The sequence below is a fragment of the Perca fluviatilis genome, chromosome 3 (genome assembly GCF_010015445.1).
Source record: "Perca fluviatilis chromosome 3, GENO_Pfluv_1.0, whole genome shotgun sequence".
NCBI classification, from domain to species: domain Eukaryota; kingdom Metazoa; phylum Chordata; class Actinopteri; order Perciformes; family Percidae; genus Perca; species Perca fluviatilis.
The window spans coordinates 19,819,309-19,839,453 of record NC_053114.1 but is presented as its reverse complement, the minus strand read 5'-3'; the positions used below and the strand labels follow the sequence as shown (position 1 = coordinate 19,839,453).

At 38.8% G+C, this 20,145-nt stretch overlaps 1 protein-coding gene across 5 annotated transcripts in view; it reads right to left on the bottom strand.

Moving 5' to 3' along the window:
- The window catches only part of LOC120555792 (protocadherin-9), a 221,836-nt gene that overhangs the window by 154,501 nt on the left and 47,190 nt on the right, over positions 1 to 20,145 (bottom strand). For 3 of the 5 annotated variants that reach the window (XM_039794868.1, XM_039794870.1, XM_039794871.1), the window contains exon 3: positions 11,179 to 11,280. The exons of 1 other annotated variant lie outside the window; for it this stretch is intronic. In XM_039794868.1, coding sequence (XP_039650802.1) covers positions 11,179 to 11,280 — 102 coding nt within the window. Of the gene's footprint in view, positions 1 to 5,053; positions 5,098 to 11,178; positions 11,281 to 20,145 lie in introns of those variants that run through there. One more of the 5 variants, XM_039794872.1, reaches the window with a different exon arrangement.

Sequence of the window (20,145 nt, the reverse complement as noted above, 5' to 3'; positions counted from 1 at the left end):
ATAACAGAGATGCCACACTGAGTGCTCCTTAATTCAATTAAAAAAGCATGGACGATGAGCATGCTGTGTAAAAAGAAGTCCTTGAGGCAGTGATAAACTTCATAGCTCAACATTTCGGTGAGAGATGCCAGATGGACATTGTATGTGAATCTTGTGCTTAAGGGGAGGCTGATTCAGAACCAGTAAAGTCTCATTTCAGTAAATTCTTACTTTTCCTCCACAGGACTATTGTAAATAAAGCTTCAGCTCACATTTTGTACTTGTGCATAACTGTTCATGTACAAAATGTGTGGCAAATCGTCTTTAGTGGCTTGGTCCATTCTCTCCTTGGTATGTAGCCTACTTCATACAGTAGAAAGAGAATTTAACTCATCCATAGGTTTGTTTGACATTGTTTGTTTCCTTGTGGTAAATGGCTTATGTACTTCAATGTTTTTTTTAACCCTATTATATATCTAAATGGTTACTTGTAAAAAAAAAAAACATCTGCCACTCTATATGATAACTTGACTAATATAAGGACAATATCATATAGCTAAAATAGGAGACTACATACTGCTTAGTCACAGTCAGATGCTTTGAGACCCTGATAAAAGGCCACATAAGTAATTTGTTCAACCAGCAATTACTCATATTTACGTTTATAATGGCTATGCCCTCTAGTGGCCGTAATAATTATGACAGGAGAAAAGCAGAAAGTAAGGTGACGAAGTATAAGAGCGCCAAATTCTGCATATGGAGGGTGGTTGGGGTGGTGGATGACAAACACAGGACTTTCATCCATGATACCGGTGTTTGTGTGTAAAATTAAAGTAAACAGTAAGTGTCTTTTTATGGAACAAATGGAGCCACATCACGTTTTGCGTCATGTGCGTAACCAGAAGTGAAGTAATGTTAGATTTTAATCCAAACCACAGTGGCGGTTTTTGGTAAGGGCGAACCGGGCAACCGCCCCGGGCGGCATTTTTTCATGTCACATGGGGGGCAGCACGAGAACTTAAAAAAGCAGTTTTCTGTTATCAATCATTTCACTGTGTGGAGAATTGGCAGTTCAGCGCCCCCAGCAGCTGCAGGCGCCCTGCTTGCTGAGAGAGGTCAACACCCCCCTACTTTCACAATGAAATGGAATAGTCCGTAACAGTGCACCACGGCGCGAAAGATAAGAAGTACACAGAGACGGAGCAGGACAAGTCTAAATCTTTCTTTTATGTCAATTGTCTAAACACGAAAATGAAACCAAGTTACCAAAGCGGCTCAAATAAAAGAAAAAAGCGAAAAGACATGTTTTTGGTAGTAGCAGGACCTTCGTGGCAGTAGCAGGACCCATGGTGGTGTCGGCAGCAGTGGCAAATGCACAGTGAGGAGGAGACTCAGGAGGAGAGGGACAGAGATGAGGGAGTGAGGGTAGAACCTGCGGTAAGCACAACTCCCCTTAAAACACTTTGGCCCTTGATAAAACTCGAGAATTGTAGCTTTTCTATCTGCATTGGCAGACAAAAACTCATGATAGACCTCTTCAAATTATAGAACAGGGCCTCTTGAAATGATTATATATATATATGAGCTTGTTTTATGATTCATTAGGAGTATATAGTTTTATTGTATTAATAAATGGCACTTTGTTGAAGTATTTAATGTGTCAACTCTCACTGATTCTTACTTACTCATTACATGGCGTTAGTACTTTTAATGAGTAGGAGTTGGTATACATATTCGGGGGAGCGCAAGGACGGGTACAGATTTATCAATACTAGTTAAACAGTTGTACAGTTTTATTCCCAACTTGTATATTTTAAATTATTTGTTCTTATATTCTATCCTATTATTATTTCATGTATATTGTATCCTATTAGTTCATTTATATTCTGTATGTGTGCTGTGTGTCTGATATTGTGCTGCTGCAACACTTGTATTTCCCATTTGTTTGGGATCAATAAAAATTGATCTATCTATCTGTCTGTCTGTCTGTCTGTCTGTCTGTCTGTCTGTGATCTTATGTGGTGTGCCAGTCTGGGCCAAAATGCCAGGGCAGATTTTTGGTCCCAGTCTGTCCCTGCCACTGTGGCTCCAGCAGAGAGGCGCTTTTCCAAACTAAACTTGATCAAGTGAAACCTGAGTTCATGTCCCAGGAATGGCTCACTGGCCTTGCCGTCATCATTATCAATCATTCAATAGGAGAGCAGATTTCATATGATGACATCATTGATGATTTTGCATCAACTAGTGTTAATTTTGTCACCCATTTTTAATTTAGTCTTAGTCTTAGTCTTGTGCCAAATGTCCTTGTTAGTTTTAGTCATATTTAGTCATTCACATATCTTTTTTTGTTAGTCAAGTTTTCATCGACTAAAAGTCTCATAATTTTAGTCTAGTTTTAGTCCAAAGAGAACTCGATATATCTTAGTCAAGTTTTAGTCAAAACATTTTAGTCTTTTTTAAAATAAATTATTTCTGAGATTATTTCTGATAACTATTTCAGTCAAATAGTTAAATAACAATAAATTATATAAAGTTATATAAATATAGAGCCTCTTCCTTATTTCACCAGTAAATTCCTGTTAAACAACAAAAACAACCACTGAATAGGTAAAGGTATTTTACGCTTTGAACGCAGCACGAGGCTGGCGAGGCGAGTTTGAATTGAACGCAACACGTGTTGTTTTTCAGACAACGGCAGCTGCAGACTGTCGTACGTCCCCCTGTTGGAATCCTCTCCAGTGAAATACAGACAAACTTTACACCGTTCAGCTGTCAGCATTTTAACCGTGTTTACTCCAGCTGCTAGCTAACAGTAGGCTAACGTTACCTGCTGCCAAGTATAGTGTTAACTAGCTAACGGTAGGCTAACGTTACCTGCTGTCAGGTGTAGTGTTAACTAGCTAACGGTAGGCTAACATTACCTGCTGCCAAGTATAGTGTTAACTAGCGTCCCATGCAGCGATGTTTCGGTTGCCTCTAACGTCCGTTTAGGAGCATCAGAGAGAAGTGCAGACATTTAAGTGGCACTGAAATCCGCGTTGCTATTCGGTCCGGTAGATAACGGTCGTTAAGGCACCAGTCGGTGCCGTATTAGCACCAGGTCTCGGTACCCAACCCTAGTAACAGCTGAATATTCTATCTCATGATGGAAAAGTAGAGACGATTGTAGACGAAAATGAAGAGAGATTTTATCTTAGTTTTTATTTTATGCAAAACATTTTAGTCTCGTCTTTTTTCATCAACAATAATGCATGTTAATTTAGTCTCACTGCGTGTTTTTGGACATTGGCGCTGTCTCGTCATCGTCTCGTCTTAGTCATGGAAAAAAAGGTCGTTGACGAACATATTTAGTCTTGTCTCGTCTGACAAAATTAACACTAGCATCAAGTAAGGCCAGAAAGGTCAGGTTTTAGTTTTAGTTTGTGTTTTCTGTTCTTAGTGCTATAGTGTAATAATTTGATTATCTTTGATGTGTCTTCACATTTGTGTGGTGAAGGATTTGTGCTATTTAGAATATTTATTCTATATTGTGTTCATTGTCTTTTGGCAATGTTGGAGGCAGCGATTGTGCACCTTAAAAAGTGTTTCCTCGAAGGGGGTCTCGCCCGGGGCATCATTCAATGTAGAACCGCCCCTGACCACAATATTTTTCTAAACTTAACTAAGTAGTTATGGTGCCTGAATATAACCAAGTAGTTTCTGTGCCTAAACCCAACCAAACTGCGACCGTTTCCCAATATTAACCACATGTTTAAAACCGTGACTTGTACGTTGTCTTGGTTTGGTTCCTGCATCTGCATCTTCTTTGTTCATGTGTCCACGGTGTCAAAAGGCTGTACTGACTTGATTTTGAAAAGCTACAAACACATTTCCAAACTTACTCAATAACCCAAAGGGAGCACTTTTCATGAGAGATAGCATTTTTGCTATCTCTTTGCTAACAGTCACACTGCCAAATAATTAAGATGTATACTGTAGAAGCACAGCTACACTAAAATACAACCACTGTTCGTCAAAGCTTATTTTAAGATGCATGAACTACTGACACTTCCCAGTTGCAAATAGGCTACATATTCCTAAATGAATTGGCAGAGACACAGAGGGTAAAAAGCATGCAACTGTTGCGCGGTAAAGGTCACTGATAATTAGGACACTAATTAATATGTGACCTTGCTGTCTGGCTGACCGGCTGTCTACCTGCACCATGTTAATCATTTTAATGTATACAAAGTATTCTCTCTTTCTCTCTCTTTTTGTCATTAACATGCACACTCCCACAGTGGGGGAAAAGGAAGGACAGAGCGAGTGATACAACACAGTAGCTACTCAAAGCAATGGACGTTTTTCATACATTCTTCTTACATATAGAGCTATGCTATATAGAGATTCCTTTTCACACATATGCACTTCTGCGTCCGCCTTACTCTATCCATGTCATATTCAGAGAAGTGTATCCCTCTCCAAGAACCTGGCCCTCTCACTAATGTTCCTCCTTGTCAGAGACAAAGGGGTTTTAAGACTGGAGGATTTGGCAGGCTCTACCACTTGCAGGCAATATTTCAACCCATCCATCTAGCTAGGATAATAGAGTGTCCTTGCCTTTCAACGCCTGGAGGAGTGACCAGTTATCACAAGCCACCAGCTCCGTTGTTAATAAAACAGAGGAAGGGAGGATTGAGTTGAGGAGAAGGATAAAAAGAAAGAAGGATGGAGGAAAGGGTAGAGGAGAAATGGGTGCATGTTATTTTGACAGACACCTCGCAAAGGTGAAGTTGATTACAGTAGGCGGTCAGCTACCAAGCTGGCAGGAGTTCTCTTTTAACATCTTAGCTTTGGTTTGTGTGAAGATAATTTTAGCCCCATCACATCTTTCTTCAGACCATGGAGAGGGGAGGAGAAGTGAGGAGAGGGGAGATGAGAAGAATTGGAGTGGAGAGGTGGGGCACGCAGCATTGGGCTGATCTAGCTAATGGCCAAACTGACCTTCAGAGAAAGTCGAACAGAAAGAAGAGTAAGTAGTGTGTCATACAAAGCCACTCCGGCTTAATCCAGGTCGTTGCAGTTACTCCTGACTTCACTGCTGCCTTATGATTTTAGGCAGGAAGCTAAGTTTCCACTCTGTGAAGAAAAGATGAACATAGTTGTTGATACCATTAATTTAAAATATATATATTAATGTTATGATAATGCTTAGACTGAACATTTTTGTAAGCCTTCATTTTATCTACGACATTATCTGCTGTCTTATTGGCCCCTAGTGAAATATTATTTCACAGTAACCACCACAATACATAAATCTGTCGCAAGCGAGAGTGTGTATGAATCCGCCCTCATGGATTTCATTGATTGCTCTGTGTGTGTCGGACAACTGGAAGAATCCATGTAATATAAGAAGCAGCATAGATGATCAGGGTTAGGATAAGAGGAGTACGGCAAGCAATGAAAAGGAAAGTGCGTGTGTGTTTTATTGTGTTTGCGCTGCAGTTCTGGAAAAAAAGGAAACGACAACTAAAAATACTACCTACTGTTGAGCCAGCTTGTATTATTTAGTAATTGCTGAATGTAAACACATTTTGCTCTCCCAAGGCAAAACCTCTTGGCATGATTTCAAATCCTTTAGCTAGCTTGATCCTTACCATAACAATAAATTATTATAGCGTTTCTCATCAAGAATAGAGCACCAACGCACAAGAAACAGAAAGGCTGAATAAGTATAGTAATGTATAGAGGCAATTTCATTGGGAGTTTTAGAATTGAGCAGAACCGATTTCATTTAAAGTAATATCACCCCTGGCCTTTCTTCTTCTCTCTGGTTTTATCACATTTTTCCACTCTGCAGTCCACGGAGCATTTCTCTGCTGTAGCTGATTGAGACATAGTTTTCAGGAAAACACACACAATGACAACTGCACCTCTCTTAGGATCACTTGAATCTCACCTTAAAGTTTTCCTGTCAACGGAGCCTGTAAAACATGCAACAGTTTCCAAAATCTGAACAAAAAAACCTTTGTTGCAGAAAATAACATTCCTGTACAAAGACTACTGTGGTCTAGAATGGTGATTTTTTTTTTTACTTGATTCGCTGAAGGGTATACAAAGTGTCAACATAGGCTTGTTGCATACTGTGCTGCAAGGTTGTATTCAGGGTAAGGGTTCAGGGAGAGAGTTCTTGTTAATAGAAAATGCAAAGAATCCACAGTTCTAAAGTCGTAGTAGAGTAGAGTCATTTTGTTTTCTAAATTGTAGCACTTATTGTGGAAAGGTGACCTCTGAAAAGAAAGTAAATGCTAACCAAATAGCAAGGAAACATGTCAAACCGGGCTCTATGACTAATACAGGCACCCCATGGTAGTAGCAAGATGCATAATACATTTAGTGCCACAATTAGATGTGTGATGTAGCAAATTTGGCCTTTTAGCATTTTAAACGTTGACCTCTAATTTAAAGTTAAACAGTAGAAAACAGTTCCATAATACATAAGCTGCTCTTATTTCAAACTGACACCATCATATTGGTATCACATTCAGTTCCATTTTTATTACATGATAATGCCCACATTGGGCCAAACTTTTAAAACACAGAATCGTAGTTAGAGTCTTCAGGTTGCACATTTATGTCAAAAATAGAACATCAATGGAAAAGTTATGACATTAATATAAACCTGGAAATTGATCCGAGAAGAAGAATATACAGGGTTGTATTGTAGAGTTGTTTTACAAATTGTATCTCAGGATGTAGTATTACTGACTATTGGATTTCCAAACCCCCTAACATATCCTGTGTCGTCTCAGCTCATACCCAAATATGATTTAGTACTCCATCACAGTCTCTTACAAAAGTCCAAATACTGTCAACATTAACACAGTAGCTGCAAGTGTCTGTAGCATTTTAGCCAATTGATTTATTAATGATTTTCCGGCTGGGTCAATAAGTACATTTTATAAAGTAATGCATTTACCCTGTGCCTATAAAACATAAGTGTATTTGTCATTGGCTCATCTTCAGCCTCCACAGTGACACCTGCAAGGATTGTTTTTGACAACATGGCTAAGGTCACCTTGGTATGGTAGAAGCTTGCTAAAACTGCAACATTACTGAATACTGGAAGTGATAGTGAAATAATGTGTCACGTTAGGTCACACTTTTCCAAAACCTATCCATAATTACTCAAGAAAGGTAAAACCACATACATGCCGTTTCATCTCCTACAGAGCAATGATTAACTAAATCTACACAAAGTGTCTAGTGGTGGTGGGCATATCCTTCCCCTTCCTTTTTACCACCCACAATTTTCCAGTGACATTATCTAACATTCAATTCAAATTGCCATTGAAAGGTCTGTAATTAAAGCTGATGAAATTTACAAGCACCGTGAACAACGTACATCTCAGAAAGTTGATCTCTCCGCTGTTAGCTCAGATTGTAATCCTGCCTCTCTCGACTCCACTAATCTTTGTTCAGACGTTTCTCAAACGTTTTCCAAACTAAAATACCTGCTTTACAGTCCTGACATGGTGTAATTGTTGTTAGGCTCAATTTCCAGCATAACACAATGTTGATGAAATAGCAACTTGTCAAAACAAGATGCTACAGGATGCTATAAAGCTAGAATACGATAATGCTTAGTTACCTGTGGCTTGTTAAACCAAAAGTCGGTCACTTGTTATTCGTCACGTCTTACTTTTTAACACTAAAAAGATAGAGCTTAAGCTAAATTAATATCTTTCTAAATTGTCATGTAATCTTATTTGATATTGTGAATAAAAAAGGGACGTCATGTATCACAGTTAATTTTAGTGCCATACAGAAAACCCTCGAGGGCATATAGCTTTGATTGTTTTGGATTCCCTGCACGCCAATATTGTAATACATTTGGAAACGCCAGTGTTCCAGACACCGGTAATAAATATACATGGCAGTACATATATTGATCTCTATGAGTCTGGGGACCACAGAGTGAAAAACTCCCAATAAATCAGTGGGTCATATAGACTACAAGGTGACTTTACCCAGTTTCTTAATGCATTTATCCTGCCGCAAAACAACTACTGTTGAGGATGCAATTTGTTGTGTGTTGTTACTAGTTCACATGATAAACTCAAGCATGCATTCCAATGCACATCATTTTTGCATAAAATTAAAAAACAAACGAAGGGAAGGTGTCTGTGTGGCAAAGGATGACTTAACAGTCCGCCCAGAGATCCACCAAGCGTGGGAGGGAATCATTTCAGCCAGCTGTGCCTTTTCACGTTAGCTCTTGCCACTTTCCCAACCCCTCCCTTACCATAAAGCAACTCCCTGATGCCCTACGAATGACAGAGGCAAGGAAATTATCGAACACCAATACAATGAAGCTGTCTGGTAACTTAATAGGGCTGCTGAGTAGGGGCACTGTGGCCATATTGCTTTGAGGCGATAATGAGAGTCATCATTCCCTCTTGGGCTGGAAGAAAGGGGCCTCCTCTGTGTTGATGGTGTGTGAGCATGTGAGTGCGTGCATGCGTTTGTCGTTGAGCTTCTTCAGTCCGGTGAGGCCCAATAAGCAAACAGCAAAGTGCTTTAACGAAGCCAGAGAGATCTCCCGTCGAATACCACTCTGGAGAGATCTCTGAGAAATTCTGTTCATTAAGTCAGGCTAAAGTCCAAATATTGACTTTGCAAGCTGAAGGGAGACACAAAGCATACACTGTCCCATATATCATATTATAGGTCCGTCAACCATTCATGTTTAAGGAATATGTCCAGGTTCATAAAAAGAAAGACGCCTCAAAGATAAAAGTCACATTTGTTAATGGAACTTAAAAGTAATTCTGATCTAATGACAGAAACCCTACTTGCAAGTAACAAGGTGCTGTGTTACCACTGGAGTGGTACATGTGAGAATACAATTTTAAACAAAGGGATATTTTCCTATTTATTTTAATTACCAGTGGGTTTTCCATTTAATGAAATCACACAAATTCAGGAACAATGTCTACATTGTGGACTTAAAGAGGATCCTAAGGGATACCAACTGATGTATTTACATGTTGACCTACTGCATTTGTAGTTCTTTAATAAACATTCTGATGTATTTTATAAGACTGGAGAGAAAGGCCGGGTTCGGACAGATATTTAGAAATTATGTTCGGGTTCGGGTCAGGCTCGGTCACATCAGCGCGATAAGGCATTGAACATTTTTAATTTAAAACAGCTTATTGTGCACGCCTGTGTTAATGTGCGCTTGTAGCCCCGTGTGCGCTGATGCGCTCATCTGTTGACATTTCCGAATGCCTTCCTACAGTTGCTTAATACAAGTGGGCTTTCCACACAAACAAACATACATGTGTCATTAGTATGAGGAAAAAAATTAGATTTGAACTGTGTCGGGCTCGGGTCAAGCTCGGACATAAATATCTTAATGCCCGTCGGGCTCGGGTCAGGTTCAGTTACTGCTCTGTCGGACGCAGGCCGGCCTCGGACAGAATAATGCGGCCTGATCCGCACTCTGTTGTAGGTCAGGCTGGCAGTGGACCATCACAGTAGGATTTTGTGCAGTGCTTGCTTTCACTTTGTGCCCAGTATACTGTAAGTTGCAAATTTAACATAGTTAAACATGGCCTGAGGAGAGAGTATGTGTGGTTGTTTGGAGGGGCAAATGAATATGGCAGGCAGAAGTCAAAAGGCATCTTGTGCTTGCAGCCATGGATGTATTAAAGAAGGGATGAAGTATTCAAACGTGGCAGTCCATTTATTTCGAAGTAAGAAGCTCATCAAGCACATACAGAGAAATAAGTTTCAGCTTTCTACTCCCATAACGCACGCACATTGGAGTCTTTCTCTCAGTCTGTTGATCACAGCCCAAGGGAGTTTGGGTAGGAGGAACCTCCCTTCCCTGTTTACATTGTGTCTATACCTCTGTCTTGTTAGCTTTACCACAATTGCTGATGGTGGACCCAAGGGAGCACAACAGGTGATGAATTTTTAATGTAGGGAAATCTGAGCCTACAACTAATGAGAATATAACTACAAGACAAAAAATGTTATAAACTGTTTTCTCTCCTTTAGTCTTTATAATATATATATATATATATATATATATACACAAATATATCAAGTCCATCATGCCCTCACACAATGTCAAATGCACTAATCAATAATTTGCAAGCTATGTTTGCATATTTATATATGTATATAGTTTTTGCATGTTTAAGCTAGAGTTTAGCTGTTATTTGTTCTGCATATCACAATCACTCAGCTATAGTTCACACATTAATAACAAAAGGGCAGCAGCAATATTAAATATGCGGAAAACGAAGAGACACACACATGGCTGACATAAAGCGGCTCTATTGACAACAACTCAAATCAATAACTCTCTATGGATTCACTAATGCCTGAGCAAAGACCTTGAACTCAGACGGAGAAACCTCCAGGCTCAAGTTTTCCAGTGGAATATTCCACGCTCACAATGCAGAGATCATGAAGAATATATATATATAGATAGAAAAAAAATATACAGTAGATAGAGCAGCTTCTACAGAATAATCTCTAACTACCACTGTGTATAATACATGATTAGAAAATGTACAGACAGCTAATTACTCCTGCATAATGAAAGGGCAGAACTAAATGAACCTGGCACTGCAGTGGAGGCAGAATACGGTGAGATTACTAGTTTACAAGAAACCCTCCCCATGTTGATATGCTGTAGTTGATACCAGAGAGTAAGAAAAACTGACATCATTAAGATTCACCAGTGTGTAAGCAAAGCAACACAAGCAAACCTCCTCCAACCCCCAGATGACTATCAAGCACTGTGTTTTCTAAGCATTGAGGTAATGAGACAAATATGTATTACTCAAGTAAAAATGGCATGGATATTAGCATCACATTAGGCCCTGAATTTAATGATGTTGTAAGTGCAATATGTCACAGTAACTAAGAAGCAAAATATACTTAAACATTGTAGGGAAGAAGGAAAAGATATGAAGAAAGCAGAGTCTGTTTTAGCGCAGTGTCTCATACAGAATCAGATGAAGTCATGGATGAGAAAATGATACTGAATCTAATAAATCATAACTGAGCTTAGCATGCCATTGCATGGGATGGTGAAGTAAAATTACTGTACAACATATTTGGAGTAAATTATAAGTAATGACTTGTGTTAAGTGAATCTATGGTGATCGTTTAGTGAGAAATGGGACCATCAGTACTCACTAAAGGGGTGCAAGGGGTCCAATATTCAGGGTTCAGCTCGGCTCGCGGACGGAGGTCCAGATATTCAGGGTTCAGTTCAGTTCGGGCACGAGTTAATGTTCCCTTCATGGAAGATTGAAAAAAAAAAAGTCTGTTAGAATTAGTTGCTTAGCTTTAGTTTAATTGCCATTCATACAAATAGTTGCGGGCGAAGACTTCATTCATTTAGTCATCATTTTTATTAGACCTATTTGACTGCCCTCAAATGAGCTTGACTATGTGCTGTCTTTACTGTCTTTTCATTTAATGAAAATATACCATTAGCAGTTAATCCATTTTCTATGATGACTAGTCACAGTAGAGTAATTAAAAAATTGCCAATTCAACATTTCACAACAAATTTCCAATGAGATTTCCTGCAAAAATAAAGAGCAAATCATATTCCAAATGAGGTTAGAATCCAGTTTTCTTTTCCAGAGGCCCTATGGCCTAAATGACAGGCCAGTGGAATAGACTGAATCTGCTGTGCCCATGAGGTCTATGATGTATACTGTAATTATCTGCTGATTCTCAAAATGGCTGTGTGTAATGAGGCTATGCTGCATGAAGACCCATGCATAAATCACTGTCTTTAACTGACTTCCAGATGACCAACAACAACACAGACTAAAAGCAGAGAGAAAGGAGGGAATGGGTTATCTAGGCGGCAGCACTGTATAGCATCCGACGTGTGCTTCTTATCAGCAAAGGCCATATTTTTTGCCAAATTTGCTTACTTAAGATAGTTTTCTGTCTCCTAAAAATACTCAACTTGGCTACCAATATATTAACTTCTTGCAGCTTTATTTAGCTATGCAGCACAGGTGGAGACTTTTACTGATGCTCTGTTAGGCTCAGCTATGTTGAATGGCAACATGCCAGTCAGTCTGTCAGACTGTCTGCTGTCATTGGCATTAAACTGTTTCCATCGTCTGACTCACACACACAAACTTAAAGAAATAATCAGATACCAACCCATCACAACACTTACACATTTTACAATATGAAGAAGATTATACATAATTTGGCTATGTACATACAGGCTCAGTTAACTGTTGCGTATAGGATTATGGACCATACAGAAATGAGTGGATGCTAACATACTATACAGCCATATACAACAGTATCATCTTCACAAAAAAATATTATACTAAATAATGAACATTTCTTTTTATCATGTTTGGTTGGAACACAGTCATCGGCAAACATCAATGAAGAGTAGGAGTAGTTTGTTAATGCGACAAAGGCCATTAGTGCAATATTTATACAGTGATTAAGTGTGCGATGGCACTCATGGTAAAACTGAAAATGCCATCTACTGTATTACTGTACCATACTTTTTTGGTTATGAAAATTATAGAATAGCAGTTAGTTTTGTTAAGATGTTTGGTTAGAAACAACCAACTAGCGAACATTTTTAGATTTCGAAGATATAATTATAATGCCATGATAAAAATTTGTGACTGTATTTTTAAGCCTTGTGTCCTATTCAGGTTGCTGTTAATTACACTGGTAAAAGTTGTGTCAATTCATTGCTGTTGTTACTTTAACTGTAAGTGTTACAATTCTAACATTATATCCCTAATATGTGTTAAGACAACAGTTTCTCTCACAAACTATACCAATTATTGGCAAAAGCTGAGGAAAATAGGTGAAAGAGGGGTAGAGCAACACTGTCTCAGTATGCATCTTCTTAATATATTCCACTTGTCTGTCACTCTAATTAATGGCAGTCCTCCAAAAACTGCTCAGAATGTGAGATTATTTATTAGTACCTAGCCAGAAAGAGGGGAAGTAAGAGTTGGCAACATTATAATTGATCATTTTTCAGTCCACAATGTCAGAGTGATCCTGGTAAATCCTTGGTTGCAGTGTTTGGTCCTGTCAAGGCTGACAACAAAAATAAGGTGCATGCATAAAACAGGTGATTGAGATTGATTGAGTGCTGGCAGTGACATGATGTCTTAGTACACTTTCCATTAGCTGAAATTGCAAATGTAGAACATTTTGGATCGAAAGGTTGCAGCGAAAGAGAAGCAGATAATTAAAGTTATGATAGCGCAAAGAAAGGCTTATACTTTTGATATGTTCCGCTTTCTGGTGCCAATCATCTCCTTCCTTTTTAATATTCAAATTGATATTTGGTCTTATTTTGAATTAATAAGCAACCAAGTGTAATAACACAAAGCTCTGTCCAAGACAAACTGCTAAATGGCAAATAGTTGTGGTGTAGGTGATTTGGTCTTAAGGGGGTAAAATTGATTTGGTTTCCAATTTAATTGAAGCAGTAGAGGATGAAGGGACTGCTGAGGGTGGCATGACTGACGGAGAGTCCTACATTAAAAGTACTCCAGAAATGTACAGTGCCATTGAGGGGACAGTTGCATTACAAATGGAGAACAAAAAGAGACTGAAATTAAATCAGCAACATCATAATGAAGTCCCAGAACAGCCTGTGGCCACTGACTTTTGGTAATTGTGTGGCTAGAGGCATGTTTCAAATCTATGCTGCAGTGGAATAGGCGTTTGATGAATACATTTTCAGATGGTGTGGGTTGGACTGGCATCCGTCATGACCACTTACATTACAACAGTCTGGACATAAGAGCACCCAAAAAGAAACTGATTTTCTTCTGTAGGAGATGCAGCTTCATGAGATGAATATATGGCACCTTACATTTGTGTGGGAGGATGTACAGTAGCACATTTGCCTACTGCGTTGTTCATTTCCCAAAGAAACCATTGTTCAATTCAAGAACAGGTTAAACATTATTAGAAAAAAGAGCCACTCAGGACCATGGTGGACAGCAGGGATAGGAGGGGGGCATTCCCTGACATCTTCAGAGGGTGCTGACACTTGCATGGACTGTTCTCATTTCACACATCCTAATGCACAATTTCTACTGGATGACAGTCATTCACAATGCCACAAACACGTATTAATACACTAAAAAGACATCTTACATTTTTGGTTAACTGTTACAAGTATAGGTGTGATTAGCTGAACAATACAAGCTCAAATGCCATTATGTTACAGGGCTAGCACACATCAACAGACAATGTTATTCAGTGCATGGGCAATTTAGAGTTTGCAGTCTAGCGTAACTTCTAGCCATTGGAATGCAGTAGGAAAGAGGAACACATGAAATGCACAGTGGTTCAAACCCAGAACCCCTTTGCTGTGAAATTGCAGTTCTAAAAACTGAGCCACCTTCCTCCGTACTGCACCTACCTTTGAGATAGAACACAGTCAAGTTCATAGTGAGTCACAAAAATACCAAATAAGCACAAGTAGGAAAACACTTCACAAGCATGTGGCATGTGTCATCATGAAGTTAAAGCCCTGGTTGTTCATGCCAAATTGAGTTATATCACCTCTGTGTCCGATGAGTACTGTATCTTCTCAAAATTCTAAGCATTTGTACTGTAGCACTGGATTGACTGTTGTTAGCTGTGTGTTCGGGAGGGATGCACTTACAATTGTTGATGAGAATGCACTCACTGCTAAGTTGCTTTGGAGAAAAAGCATATTGTACAACAGCTGTTCAGTTAAAACTGTATCTGTATTACAAACAATGAATGTTGCTTTGGATCACATTGGTAACTGTGAAGAAAATGAACTTTTATGACCAACATGTAAAGGTAAGAACAACAACATACTGATGCAAGTCTCAGCGGGCCTGTAAACCTACTCTGTTGAACGTGTCTGTATACTGTGGGCTGAGAAGATGAGTTTAATTAGGGGGATAAAACACACTTTAATCAGCTTTACCATTAGTCCACCCCTGACAAGCCCTCCCAGTCACAGTAGACCTTTACTTCTGTTTAATTACCTTAGAGATACCAGTGTATGCACTCTTCATTTACATCACAAGACATTTGTTTCTCAACTAGTGTGTGAGTGTGTGTGTGTGTGTGTGTGTGTGTGTCTCTGTGTGTGTGTGTACTGCTAAGAAAAGAACATGATGTTTATCTTGTGACTAGTGGTAAGACTCCAGAGGGAAAAACAATACATGGCGTGTTATGTGAATGACTCGTCTCAGCTCTTCGATAATTATTTATTTACTTAGCCATTTATTTGCTTAACTCATCACATCACTATATTAACATGATTATTTCATTTTAATTACTAAAAACACTTTTTTTTTCTCATGAAATGGATGTGAGGATGGCAATTATAACGGTTGCATGGAGAGCAAACTGAGTGCAGTCGTCTGAACAGATGATATACAACAATGACCATATTACACTTATAATAGTGTTAATAGTTAACACTTACAGCACAGTAAAATCTATCACAGCATCATCTGACTTGTCTCTTGAAATTGCCCAATATGGGTTAATATATGAAGGCAATAATCGCACTGTGCTGGCACGGCTGTCTCCTTTTAAGCAGCCTGCTGACTTACAGTCATAGGGTAATACAAAATGGGCCCATAAAGTGGTCCTGTGTGGGGAATCTTCCTCGTGACATCAGATGGAGATCAGCTGAGCAGCGTTGTCTCTTATGCCTCAATCCAATCCCTACTTTATACCAAATAATTAGATTTAGTTGTTTAGTTAGTTTTTTTTTTTTTTTTTTTTTACATTTTGGCCTAAAACAAATTGAAAGGAATGCACAACAGGGGTGGGGGTGGAAGATAGTGTAGTTTGGATGCAAGGAAAGGCAAAGTGTACAAAGCAAAATGGAATGGAGGGAAGGAAATTGGTGAGGATTAGAAAATGAAAGCTCACAAGAGGGTGCTACTAACTTATTTATATTAAGCTGTTGAGATGGCTGGGCGAGAAAATCTGTGATTATTATTCTTTGATTTGCAAAGCTATGCTGTGATTGGCCCTTCCTTTGGTGGCGGCATTAAACTTTATGTTTATGGGTTGCAGTGTTAAGCTCATTTCCACGCTTCCCATTCCACACACTAAGTATTGACATTCCATTTAAGTTAATGACAGTGAGGAGGGTATTTTATGACAGAAATGTAATGGAGTGCATGCGGCGGGTATTTCAGTAAAAAATATCACCCAATTACAAGGACATCTTTGCACAGTTGCAGAGTTAAGAGGGTGTGCATGATGCACCTCTGCCTTGTTCAGAAAGAACAAAGGGAGAGGAATTCATCTCAGCCCTCTGCCATCCACTCCCTCTGCTGCATTAAAACACATACAAAAAGAATATTCTCTAATGAAAAGCTGACTCGGTGAATGTGTGTGTGCCCACAAACATTAATAAAGAAATTATGTTTGATATGATAATTAACTACATGAGTTTAAAAGTGCCCCTGTTACATGTAAATGAACACAGAGACAATGTCTAAAGTGTGTTCAGAGAGGGGGAAAAAAGAAATGTAATACTGTGGATTGTTAACATGGTTATTCAATGAAGGTGCTTTGTGAGCGAATGGAAAACAAATTAGGTTAGTAAGTCTTGTGACAAGATAAATAAAACCTTGATCAATTAAGTGGTTGAAAAAGACGGCCGTCCGGCACTCAATGGGCCCAGTCTTGCTGTTGCAGTTTCACTCTTGAGCCACGGAGAAGCATTGATTCTCCCTGGCACCCTGTCCTCGTCATTACAGTCGAAGCTGAGGCCAGCCCAAACCATTCTCAACAACTGCTAATGGCTTCAAGGAATTCAGCAGGACTTGAGGTGGAATTCTAATGAGCAGATTTTATAAATTGGGAGTGCAAGGACGAGAAGGCAGAATGCTGCAGGTCGTCCAGAGAACACAGCGAATGCATTAACAAAGCAACTCTCTGCTATTTCTGCACAGCTGGAACTTCTGTTCTAAGATGCTGAAATGAGATTGAGGTAATAAAGATGTCAGTCTGCAATAATTGTAACCTGACTGAACAAACACTTTATCTGTTTTAAAAGCTGTTTTCTACCTATTAACAACCAAAAATAATATGTGACATTCAAGTTCGATGAGAAAGGTTTTTCTTTCTTATTTTTATTCTTTGCCCTTCATCTATTCTGTAAGTGCGCCTTTCATCTCTCAAGCGTAGAACTTCACCTCACTGGGGGTCTTGGCTGTGCTTCTGGCCTCAGAATAGCGTTACCAAGGGAGTTCTCCCAAAGGAGCCATGTACAAAAGGAGAAGAAAGTTGTTGCAGAGCAGCACTTTTCCCCGAGATCAGTTAGGTTTCTAGTGGTCAGGCTGTTGTCCTCTTTTCTGACCATTATTTACTTGTGCAGACAGTAGTTCTTGCTCGCTCCTCTTGAGAGAACAGTATCTTCTTGAATAGATACACTCTCTAGGTGTTGTTTAAACTGTTTTATGGCCTTATGTGTTTTTAAATTATTCCTTTTTTACTCCTTTCACTGATATTTTCTACCACATGCAAAGAAACGTTTTAAGTGCAAAAACATTGAGTCATTAACTTTAAGTTCTCTTTATTTGCTGGGTTTCTGTCCATGGAAATCATTTATTTATTATTGGCTAAATAAACATTTCAAATAGTATCTGCTCTTTCGGGGCACTAACATGTCATTGTCAGTGTTGGAAAAACAGCTCAAACCTTCTCTTTATTTTTTTAAACAACAAATGTACATACATTTATTGAAAACCAAACCTACTATATCCTTTAAAAATCAAATAACTAAAGTTCAATATAAACAAGAAGGTGATCTTATAAAATCCACTCAGTGTGTGATTGATACAAACATAACACTCTGTTTCATTGTCAGAGAAGCGTGTGACAGCTTTTTTATACAGCTCCACGACTATCCTTACACAACACAGACATTTTCTGCCTGTCTCCTCCTGTATGTCTCGATCTGTCTGCTTCTGTCTTTGTTTCCCCATCTAGTCAAATGTTCTTTGTTCATTCTGAAAGTACTGCTCCGCTTCAAAAGAGCTCAGCGAATTGAAGAAGTTGTTGCAGTAAAAGTGCTGCGTTTAAGTCAACTGAGCAGTACCCCTTGAGGCCGAGCAATGCTTTCACTCATATACGTCCAATTTACAAGGCATAAGTCCACCTTCAGACCCACTCTTCCTCACCTTATACAATCTAACACTGGACAATGAATGGTGGGATAGTTGGAAGAATTTAAAGCAGCCTACGTCCATGGTATCCAATTTTTGAGTATATGGGTGACAAAGCAACCATATAAACTATATAGAATGAGAGACATTATAATCTAACCACTTGCACTGGGTGCATTACATTACTTCCTTAAAGATGGGGATTCTTACATTCTTGGAAAATACTGACTCACAAGATTGAATCCTGTACAGCCTTAAGGTAGGACACAGATGTAAACTGAATGGCAACTTCTCTTTTTCTGTGCCAACTTTTGGACATTTTTAGCAACGCTAGCTAGAGTGCAGGGCTCCAAGGATGGCATTGTCAGTTCAAACCACTTTAATCCAGTTGGAAGTAAGGGGCAGCACAGCCTTCACTGTATGTGCAGCTACAACAGGCTTTTAAATAAAAAGCTAAACTGATAAAACATAAACGACTCCACTGATAGTTGCATGCAACTTCTTGAAAACGTTTTTACATAATATTGCCTGTACTTATTTATTACTGATTTTATAATGACCAGCTTCAGAGAACATTTTAAGTACACCTGGAATAGACTGTAATCTGCCTAGGAACCATATTGTTCCACAATGTTCTGCAAGTTGTTCTGTCGCGTTAACAGCTAATCGGACATGCACAGTGGCCAGCTGTGCTTGTGATTGCCCCTGTGATATAATGTAATGTGTGTATTATTGGATGGAGAAAATGTTCTACATGTCCTTTACAGTCCTCTAGCCTTAATAAACAGAAGTAGCCATTATTGCAGTCCATGAAATCATTTGAATGTCCACTTATTTGTTCCCAAAAAGCTGAAACCTCTGACTCTCTGCCAAAACGTGCCACTGTTAGTGTTTTCCTCTGCCTTCCTCTCAAAGAATAACTTTATCAAATCACGAAATGGTAATAATATAACTGTGAAATTGGCTACTGAAAGCAGTTGTTTTGTTCTGTGGTTTTTTTCTTATCAGACACTAGTAGTCACATTTGAGTGCCAAATGTAAGGCGGGTACCCACATGGCTCAAACAAAAGCCTCACAATAAGACACTGATACAGTAGTCGATTAAAATTTCATCAATTGGTTGGAAAGATATATAGATGTGCGTCTGTCAGCATGTTGAATGCTGTTTGAGAATGTTTATGTTTAAATGTTGGTGAGTGTTACAGCTGACGGAGTGAGAAAATACCCAAATTTGTCAGCACTTTAAAAAAATTGTGGAACTTGTATGTTGGGCGTAAAAGATGGAGGCCTTCTTTTATTTGTTGACGCAGGCAGTAGATTTAACAACAGAGCAACCTAGAAGTCCTGATGGTCACATGGAATTTTTTTTTTTTTGAGAAAATGAGAATCCCTATGGTAGTAATATAAACACTAAATATTTTCCTTTACATAGTTCCTGAATATACATTTTTCTTTTTGTTAAGGTGGATGCATGAGTTGGAGTGGGTCTGGTGGGGAACAGAGTGAAGTAGTTTCATTTCACACTCTGATCAAAACATCACATTTCTGTAGATTACGTAGTTTTCTGTACGTTCTGTAGAAAAAATAAACATGTTCTTTTGTAAAGGAGTCCACAAGCTAAGTATATCAACTAAACAGGAGTTGTCAAGAGTTGCCATTGGCCCAAAAATGTTTCACTTGAATGTAATGTCCATTTTATATCATCAAGCTGTCAAAACCCTTTTCAGTATGTACAACAATTATAACAAAAAACCCATTCATGCAGTTCTTGTCTTGCCTAGGGTCAGGTAAAATGATGTTCATCTTTGCAGATGATAGTATTTATTCTTCCTTAATATCTTGAATTGAAAAAGAGCCCCACCACTTTGGTAAAATCAATGGATCGTTTATAGCTTTATTTTTATGTTGGTTAGTCTTCATAAAATATATTGTCTGTATTTTTCTGATTAATCTACCTGTAAGCCAG